Raw genomic sequence first — 10,263 nt, forward strand, 5'->3', positions numbered from 1 at the left:
CCCTTGGGCTACTAGCAGGGCTCTGCGGTTTGTGGTTGGCAATCACTGGCTTCCTGGGCTCCTGTAGGTCGAGCGTCCCATGCAGCCCGAGGCAGAACAGGCCAGTCACGGAGCTGATCCGTGACAGGCCTGGGAATCCCACAGACTCCAGAGCCACATGCTTTTCAGACCACAGGTTCCTCTGAGTTAATAATGGTTGCAGACACACAGCCACTGGGCACAAGCTATAAATCCCAAGCATTTGGAGAAGCCTCAGCACTTTCCAGGGTCCTGCCCCAGGTGGAAGGTGTGGGGCAGTGCCTGCCTGCTTCCCAGGCCGCTCCAGGGCCACGTTCCACCACGGTGCACCTGTCTGCAGCAGGAAGTGCCTGGGAGCTAACTAAGCTGACAGGAGAGCGAGGGACAGACCAGCTTTTCCTGTCGGGCAGCCCGGCATCCAGGAAGTTCCCGGGTTTTTTGCTGGGATGGTGGCTTCTTTGGAATGAAATAGCCCATAAGGCAGATCTTTGAGGTGGACAACCGAGGCGTGTTCCTCCAGAGAGGGGGAAGACCCCCCGGCCTCTCAGGGTTCTGCATGGCAGACGCCCCCCACCTAACCCTCCACGCAGGGCCAGCAATTCTTAGCACTGACCGCCCACCCCACGAGTCATGGGACGCTGGTCTCCCAGAAGAAATTTGGAAGAATATGTCTCCTGGGAACACTGGAATAAGGGGTGTGTGGTCACACGAGAGTGCAAAACCCAGTGCTCCAGTCTCACGGGGCCCATGGTGGATAGTCCCATTTAAAGGCTCTGAGAAGTCCTGTAGTAAAATAGAATACCTTTCTGCCTTTTTAACACAGGACTTTGCCATCCCATTTATCTAGTTTCCGTCCTAATAGTAGAGTCCAGGCTCTTTGTCACCTGGATTCTGGCATTAGGGCTCTTCTTTCCTCCTTCCTAGGGTACAGGAACGAACACCAGGTGTGCTTGTGGAAAAGCAAAGATTTCTACTTCTTTGTGCTACTGGGATTTTTATGTATTTTTTATCCTAAAATAAATTGGTGTCGTGGGAAAGTTGCCAGCGTCTTACAGTGACCTCCTGTGTGCGTTTTCTCCGATACACCAGCTGCCAATCCCGTGGCCCGTCTGCTTTATCATAGCCTCCCTCCCTGCCCTTTCTGTCCGAACCCTTTGGAAGGTAAGTTCCAGATAGCATGATGTTTCTTGGATCCTGCTTATTTTGGTAGAAAATTTGTAAGAACAAGCACTTGTCTTCTATTTAACCACAGTACTCTTGTAAAACTTGGGAAGTAGGGGCACCTGGGTACTGACTTACTTAGTCAGGTAAGCATCTGCCTTCAGCTTGGTCCTGATCCTGGGGTCCCAGGATTGAAGCCTGCATCTGCCTCCCTGCTCAGTGGGGTGGCTGCTTCTCCCTCTGCCTGCCACTCCCCCTGCTTGTGTTCTCTGTCTCCTTCTCTCTTTATCAAATAGATAAAATAGAAAGATAAAACCTTGTTTTGAATATTGGGAAGTAAACATCCACGTAGCTCCTACACACTTGGTCCGGTTTTGCCAGTGGTTCCTCTCACATCCTTCACAGGGAACAAAAACGTCGTAATTCTAAATGCTCCTTTGGGGGCGCATCTCGTTAGCCTCTGTCCTTCCTGGACACGTGTCACAGGAAGAAGCTGGTTCTTACAGAGTGCGTCTCGGCTTGGGTGCCTCCGGGTGCTCTGGGGCTCAGCCCGGTCACCACTTTGCAGGAGGAGACACAGGGTCCCCGCTGGCTGGGCAGAGTCGGTGTCTCGTTGCTGGCGGTGTTGCCTTGGATACTCAGTGGTGACGGTACCAGCGGGTTCCTCTAATGGACAGTCGCTGTGTTTCCCTTTGTATCAACAAGTGCTGGGGGTTGGTGGTTGGATAGCGAAAATTCTGTTTCTCATCAAATTCCACCTGCTGATGTTTGCACGTGTTGACGACCTTGTCCTTCATCAGTGGGAACCTGTGGTTGTGGCCAGATAGTGTCGGACTCATCATTTCTTCCTGCTTATTTAGCTTCCCTTCCGCTTTAAGGAAGAGCTCCTTCTCCTCCTCTCTTAATTTACTTGCTCATTTATTACAGTATTGGAAGGTACTCTCGGATTCCTGTTTTATTCTCTGGGTTATAATCTGTAGGGTCTGATATTACTACGATGCTGTATCCTGGCTCGTGGCCCTTTGAACTTTGAACTTCATGACTTTCCGGCACATGTCATTCTAGCTGCAGTGGTACACCTGCCCAGCCATGGTGCTAGCATGCTTTCAGTGGAGGATAACATTCAAAAGCCCGTCCTCAGGCATCCTGAACTGTACCATCTGCAAGGCTCTCTTACCCTCAGGAGTGGGGCAACGTGTGCATGTGTGTGTGCGCGCACCCATGTGCAAAGATACAAGCCCACATCCCAGGTCTGGATTTTTGAAAGTGTACAATCAGCTGATTTTTTCCATCCCCAGGCTTTTTCTCCTCCGAGACAGCCAGAGCAATCCAAAGGCTTTTGTGCTCACGCTCTGTCATCATCAGAAAATTAAAAATTTCCAGATCTTACCTGTAAGTATGGAAAACTTCTCACTGAGCCTTGTTGTTTCCTGGGTTGGTTCCAAAGGCAATTTTCAAACCCCAAACTAACCAGACCTGCAGGTCGTTAAATATCAGGTCCAAGCTGACCAGAGAGATGCTTCTCTGAGTCCCCCGATAGGTTTGTTTTTTGAAATTGGGAACACACCTCCCAGAAGTCATCAGCTGAGGAGTAACGTATACGGAATTGACATCAGATGTTTCACATTCTTAAGTTATGAAGTCTACAGGTCATAACGTTCCTAAACTCTTTCCTGTGGGGCCCCAACCCAGGCCATGTTCTGCCCAAAGAGGATGGTGAGGTCTTTTCCGCTCAGAGATCCACTCTGTCCAGTAGCAAAGAAAGCTCTGGGAGGCCCACACCTGGCGGGTCTGAAGCTTGCTTGAGCCCAGGACTTCAGCGTCTCGGGAGTCCCTCAGGGATGGGAGTGGGAGGATCACAGGGGAGTCCTGTTAGCTTTCCGGGAGCCTTCCTGCCGCGTCCCGATGATGCTCTCGCTCTGCCATGAGACAGCGGAAGGGCAAAGGCATTTGGTGGTGTGCCGGGGGCCAGGCTGCCCTCATGGCACAGAACCTTCGGAGCCAGCCTGGGACTCGTCGCCCGAGGAGCAGTGCTTCCTTCCCTGTTGGCTCTGTCTGACCCCGCCTGACATTATCTCTCATTGTCTTAGCCTCAAATCAAAGAAAACCTGTTATTTGGCGGGTGGAGTGGGTAATGCCATTCTCCCCGATAACCCCAGATTCTGGAAGCCTCCTAGGGATAGTCGCTACAGACTTGAAAGCCAAAAATCTTGAAAATGGAGTGTACTCGTGCCTTCAGCTGTGTTTTGGAGTCTAGAAGCAGTTCTGAGTTATTAATCAGGAGAGGTTTCAGACTGCCTCTCTGTACATACATGTTCCCACCACAGTGCAGTCCTTAACTCTCTCTGGTCAGACCAGCCTTAGGAAGGTTGCTGCTTCTGGAAGGTACCATGCGGTCCCTCCATGTTGATGGAAATGGCTACCTGACACCCACCATGGCAGGACCTGGGAAAGCACTGCTGGTTCCTGCCCTCACCGATCCCTTGCAGTGACCCCATAGTCGCACTCTTCGTCCCCAAGCGTGAGACCCCTAACTCGGCGCATGTCCTTGTGTCCTTCTAGTGCGAGGATGACGGGCAGATGTTCTTCAGCCTTGACGACGGGAACACCAGATTCTCTGACCTGATCCAGCTCGTGGACTTTTACCAGCTCAACAAAGGCGTCCTACCTTGCAAACTCAAGCACCACTGTATCCGAGTGGCCTTATGACCTCACACTCACTCTTGGCTGAGGACGGGAGCAAGCTGACACTGGAACAGGGCCGGGGGTTTGTGCATCACCGAGAGCACCCGTCTGTTCTGCACCCCGGGGAGCGGGGTCCGTCGGGGCCCACCTGCCAGGAGGGACTCGGGGTTGTACTCCCCCAACAGTTAGCTGCTGTGGATCTGACGGGGCTGCCTTCCCCCCGCCCCAAATGCCGAACAGGTCGGGGAGGCAGGAGAATGCAACAGCGAACGGGAGGCAGAAATCTGGACGGATCGTCTTGGCTGGGCCACGTAGGAGCGAGAACCAGAGACACATAATTGGAAATGAACTCTTGCCCTGGAATAATCTTGACAATTAAAACTGATATGTTTACTTTTTTGTATCGATCACTTTTTGCACTCCTTCTTTGTTTTCAATATTGCCCTCGGCCCCGGTAGGAGGGGGTATGGCTCCTCCGTGCACGCGGGACGCGGGGGCCGTGGGGAGGAACAGACTCCAGAGACCGAATCCAGGCCCCCAGGTGTTTCCAGGTCCCCACCCTGTGCAGATGACCAGAGGCGGATCCGCTCCCAGGTAACAAACCACCCCAGCTCTCCCCAGAATACTTGAAGAGTTTTTTGTTTTGTTTTGTTTTGTTTTAAAGACACAGGTGTTATCCGTAGTAGGTATTGGGCCCCTGGTGTGGACGCAGTCGGGCACCCCCATCTGTTTGTCACTCCCGTGTGCACAGATGCCCCCTACACCTGTTACATGTGTGTCCTTCACAGTTCAGGAGGCCTGGGTGCTCTGGAAAGCTCGCCGGCCCATTGCACGGCCTGGCTGAGTGGCCTCGCCTCTAGTGGACAAGGGGAGCGTCCCTGGGACGCCCCCCGCCCCAGCACCCAGTGTCCACCGCCCCCTCTCAGCTTGTTCTAGAATGATCTCTGCCTTACTCCCCACCCCCCACAGCAGCTCAGGCTCTTTCCTGGCCATCTTCCCTCCACGGGTTAAAGGATCAAAAAGAAAAATGGCACCTGCTTGACTGCCAGACACGGTGGCTCGAGGGTTTCCATGGTGACAAAGACGTGAACATAGAAAAGGGCACGTCTGCTGCCTGGCATGGACAGGTCCTCACTCGATGACCTCTGTCCTGCTGAAAAGCCCCATGAAACGGCCCAGGCGGAGGCCCCCCTTGGCGGGCTGGAGCTCAGAAGAGTCTGGTCAACACAGCCCTGCTTCCCCCATGGGGGACTGAGTCACACAGTGACTGGACTGCCCCCCCAACCCCGTCCCTGTAGCTGAGTCACCAGGTGTGACAGGGTCCGCGGCTTTACCTGCGGTCTCTGCAAAGCAGAAAGGTCTCCCCTGACGGGCCTGAGAGTTGAGTCACCATGTGGGACTGGCGCCCCAGGTGCCTGCCTCTGCCCCACTGCCGTGCCCCCAGTGAGCGTGTACCCTGGTGGGACCCATAGGACCTTCGCCGGTGGCACTGCTGTGCTCTGGGACCTCCAGGGTGTAGAAACGCTGTATTATAGTTTACGGGCCTCACTCTGCTCGTTCTCCATGAAATGTCTACTTAATGCAAATGCAGAAGTTTTAGTAAAACGTTTTTAGCCGTAGATGTTCCATCGCGTTTTCTTGGTTTTGTTGCCGGTTATCTCAGGCCCTTGCAGGTCAGCCAACCCCCAGGTCCTGCCTGGCTGCCGGCCGCAAGGGCGCTGCCCATTGGAGCCGGTCTTCGGTTCCCGTTACATATTTTTCTCTCCACTGATTGGAAGTAGAACCAGAGAGCAATGCGGCGATCTCTCTTTCCCTGTGTGTAGACCTGGAGGATGAGGCTCTCCCGCCCCTCTCCGCTGGATGGCCAGCCTCCACGGCATCTCGTGCTTGTAAACATGCATTTTATTTAAGAGGAGCGGGAAAGCCGGACCCTGACTCACGGCCATTGTGTCGCTGGGTTGACGACGTCTTCGGTACCTTCCTGGCCGCGGTGAGATGCTGGGTGCAGGGTGGGAGCCCCTGGGCCTGGTGGCTGGGATTCCACCAGAAGCAGCCTGTCCCTCGAGGATATGGGCGCCTGGCCTGACCAACCAGGGGCAGAAGGATGGTTGGCTTTTATTTTTGTATTTAAAATGACATGAATGTAAACGGAACAGCTCAGGGTCATTTTGGAGCCTGTTGACTTTCTCTCTCTCTCTCTTTCTCTCTCTCTCGCCTGTGATTTTCTTTTCTCAAAGGAAAACCCCACATAGCAGCCTGGACTTGGTTGGAAATACCCAGCCCTTTGGGTACTGGAGTTGAAATGGGTGATCTCTGGTAGCTTAGGTCTTCGAGTTCCAGAACATTGTTTTGTTCACTAAACCTTGAAGAAATGCGTGCCTCAGTCTAGCTGCTTTGTCTTCTCTTTTGTGCACTTAATGCCTGACAGTCTGACCAACTGAGGCAGCTGTCCGGGGCAGGACCTGCTCGCTGGGGGTTCATGAAGTCCCCGGGCGAGTTCTCGGTGCCGGTGACGCAGCGGACGTGTGGACGGTATTAGGGAATGCTGAAGGTATCACGAGACAAAACCTTTATTCCACATGCTTTGCCCCTTTCTGGACATAGCTCTGCGGCTTGTGAACCTAATTGTAAACTTTCAGGTATTTTTGTACAAATGAGGGACTGATGTTCTGTTTCTTGTAATTAGAAATAAACATGACTATGGTGTTCTTGGTTTTCCGCTGCCCCTGTGTCTGTGTCTGTGTTTGGGAACACTCCAGCGGGCCCGCACCTGAAAACCTTTGGAGGTAACATGGATCTTTGTGCTGGTTAGACGCTAGTCGGAGAGGAGTTGGTAAGTGACACGCGGGTCACACGGCTCCGCGTCCCTGCTGCGGTGACCTCAGCCACCTCTTCTCCTCGCACCTCCATTGCAAAGTGATGCAGAGGTGGTCCGAGCCCCACTCAGGATTTTCAAACACTTTAAGGAACTCACAACCAGTTTGCATTTGAGAAATCCAGGGGCGTGCTTGGTGCTGCAGTGGGACCATGACTGTGGGCTGGATCCAGGTTTTCTAGCCAAATAAACGGGCAGGAGGATGGAGACAATGGATGCCCCCATCACGGCTTCCCCAGGGCCATCCCGAGGGACTGACTTGTCTCCCTGCCTCTGGTCACACACGCCTTCCTGACAGATCTCCCAAAAGGGCACATGAATTGGCGATAGGACATTTTTCCTTTGGTGCCTCTCTTGCAGGTTACAGCAGTGTCGTTCTGGGCTGTTCCCGGACTTTTGTTCTTTGATGTTAAGAGGGGTGACAAATTCTCTCAGAAAGTACAAACCCCGTTGTATTTTAGGAATATAGCTGTCCGATACCATACTACAGGCACACACACCCCTGCTTAAACTTAAATTTAAATAAAAAGAAAATGAAACATTCAGTTCCAGTTCCATGAGCCACGTTTTCAAGTCCGGAACAGCCACAATTGGCTGGTGGCCGCCATGATGGACGGTGCGGATCTAGAACGTGCCGTCATGGCGGAAACTTCTGTGGGTCAGTGCTGGTCCCAGGGACTGACAGGGCACGCCTACATTACAGAAGTGGGAGACGAGATTGAGGAGGATCCGTCTCTTGTGTCTGGTTGATGCTTTGAGTCGGCAAAGCTCAGCCTCAGACCCACAACTAAGCACCCCAAAGTCACACCTGCGCACCCACCACACACATACATACTAGCTTCCCCTTTGCCATGAGAGAAGGACTGTCCACTGCCTTCATTTGGCTTTGGCCAAATGGTTATAATGGAATGACAGTAGTTTCACATCAGAAATATATATTGTGTATAAAACTCAACCGTGTCTGCGTAGCCCAACTTCCAAACGCCCCCTTGTGCGGAGGATGCTTCCCAGTTTGATAGCTGCCGGCTCCAGGAGCAGATTTCCCGGCCTGAGCCAGAGGTGGGAAGGTCCATTTTCTATGGCCCAGATTAGACCTATTGGTGATGCTCTCTCCAGACGGAGGGTAGCTTTCGTGTCCGTATTTGCACATGAGGACCCTGAACGTAAGGACACACCACATAGGTCCTCCTCTGAGGACACAGCCTCCTCTTTCCCTGCGGGAGTAAGAATGGACCGTGACTTACTTCTTGAGAGATGGTTCTGCACGAGCCATCACACGACAAACGGGGAGCACTCCTGGTGCTGTTCTAGAATTCCCACCCACTCCCGACGGAGTTCTGTTCCTGAGTAAAGACAGGCGTCCTGAGGAAAGTACTGGGGGCTTTTCCCAGACCACCGGTTCCACAGGTGTGCACCTCTTGGCCTCTTTTTTAATTAGAGGGAGGAGACGCGCATTATTTTTTATTTGGTGTAAAAGTGAAGCGGCCTTAACATTCTGTTACCGCACTACTTTCGATTCTGCATCCGATCTGACCGTGCTCTATCTCCGAGCCGGTTGAGGTTTTTTCCTGGGGTGATTTGGACGTGGATGACCTTCCTCAGTGCCATCTGAGTCCTGCTGTAAGTCCTCCATGACCTTCTCTCCCAAACAGGCCTTGGGATGACCCAGTACAGAGGCGTTCCTGGCCTCGCTCCCAGAGTGTCCGGTTCAGTGAGGACAGAGGGCACCATGGGGCCAGGCCCCCCGTGACTCAGAGTGGCTCCCACCAGCAAGACGATTTCGCAGGCTGTCACGAGAACAGGCCACATTTTGGGGGGAACCATATAACACTCCTATAAAGGGATACTAGGGAATTCAACCTACCCTTTCGTCAGACTCAATCTTCTGAGCTTTGAGGCTCCATGTCTCCAGGCCCTTCTGAAGTTTCTGGAATTAAGGTCTTGCTTTGACGTGGCAATAAAATGCTTGCTCCCAGGCCACTACAGGTAGGCGAGATCCTCTCCAGCTCACTGTGGCTCCCGGGATGTATGGGGCATGCCTCTGCTTTATTTTTATCCTTCCTGGACCCATCGGAGCCTTGCTGAGCTCCTACCTAGAGAGTTATTGGTGGGCTGTTGGGAAATGTTGAGGCTAACTTAGAAGTCCTTGCAGCTGCCCCTGGGAGCACCCCCCAGGGGCACCCTTGGGAGCACAGGACCAGCACAACTGGAAAGGCCACTGGTGGGCTCTGGCTCTGGCAAGACCCAGGCAGCTGCCCGTGCTGCCACCTGTGGGCCCCGTTCAGCCCTACGGTGCAGTGCCAGAGGCATGAGGTCCCCACACTAATGTCACCCCTCCTGGGCACACCAGGCCACTCACTCTCCCCACTGGATGGGGCGGGCTCCGGGGTGCACAGCTGGGTCATGGGAGTCAGACCTGGACCCCATCTCCCGGGTCTGTGACGGGGCTCTGTCCACTCTGCCGGGTTGTCATCCACATTCCCCTGCCAGAGCCTAGCAGGGGGCTCACTTGGCAAAGACAGAGCTTCCCGCCAAGGCTGTGGGTGGCCATCTGCCCCCCCCACGCCAACTTGAACACCCCCAGGGGATTCCCACCCCCACCCCCCTATCCTGCCCTCTGCTAGCCTCCGCCATCCCTCTCCTCTGGAAAACGAGCCACCCACACCGACTCTGTCCACGTCCCAGGGGAGGCTACAGCGCCAACAGAAACAGCCGCCTGTAATGCTGTAGCTTGACCGTCCTCTGTTTGCAATGAGAGGAACGGGTCCCCGTCAGAGCCGCCGAACAGCACCGGGCCACCAGTCCCCGGGCAGGGCTCCAGCGCTGCCCTCAGAACCTGAGCTGGAAATAATATTGGAAACGAAAGCAAGAAACTCATACAAGAAGAACCACAAAGAACTGGGGAACCTGTGACTCTTGCTTTTTAGTTCAGTACAAAAGAACTATAGGAGTGACTGGTGATCTGTCGGAGTTGCCTTCTCAAGTTTTTCCCCACCGTTTCATCCTCAGTTTTAGATTTTATGAATCTTTACCAATTTTATTTTGCTGAGAAGAGAGTATCTGTAGTTGCTTTGAGGCTTGGATGACAACCTGAGGTAAGAAACGTGTTTCTTCTGTGATGCTGTACGTGTTATACACACGCAGGATGCAAACAGAGCCTTGGACGTTAGTATTTCCTTTACCAGGTACAATGCCCCCTTTTCCTCTGATTCTGCATCGTTTTTTAAAATGCTGATCACAACACCTTCAAAACTGATTTCACGATCCAACAGGGCTTTGAGAGACTGAGTAGGAGAAGCCCGATGTTGGAAGATACACAGCTCGCAACTCCACGGCCTACTTTAAAGCTACAGCAAGCGTTTTTTAAAGATTTTATTTGTTTATTAGAGAATGAGTGGGGGGAAGGGCAGAAGGAGAAGCAGGCTCCCCGCTGAATGTGAGCCTGACATAGGGCTCTATCCCAGGACCCTGAGATCATGACCTGAGCCGAAAGCAGAGGCATCACCGACTGAGCCATCCAGGTG

At 53.2% G+C, this 10,263-nt stretch overlaps 1 protein-coding gene across 6 annotated transcripts in view; it reads left to right on the plus strand.

Annotated features, from left to right (window-relative positions):
* The window catches only part of GRB10 (growth factor receptor bound protein 10), a 171,002-nt gene extending 164,423 nt beyond the window's left edge, over positions 1-6,579 (plus strand). For 5 of the 6 annotated variants that reach the window (XM_059170619.1, XM_059170618.1, XM_059170616.1 and 2 more), the window contains 2 exons: positions 2,478-2,571; positions 3,742-6,579. In XM_059170619.1, coding sequence (XP_059026602.1) covers positions 2,478-2,571; positions 3,742-3,888 — 241 coding nt within the window. In that variant the 3' untranslated portion in view covers positions 3,889-6,579. The remainder of the gene's footprint in view (positions 1-2,477; positions 2,572-3,741) is intronic. The other variant, XM_059170621.1, reaches the window with a different exon arrangement.
* Positions 6,580-10,263: the final 3,684 nt, after the last annotated feature.

This window comes from Mustela lutreola, chromosome 4, assembly GCF_030435805.1.
Source record: "Mustela lutreola isolate mMusLut2 chromosome 4, mMusLut2.pri, whole genome shotgun sequence".
Lineage (NCBI taxonomy): Eukaryota > Metazoa > Chordata > Mammalia > Carnivora > Mustelidae > Mustela > Mustela lutreola.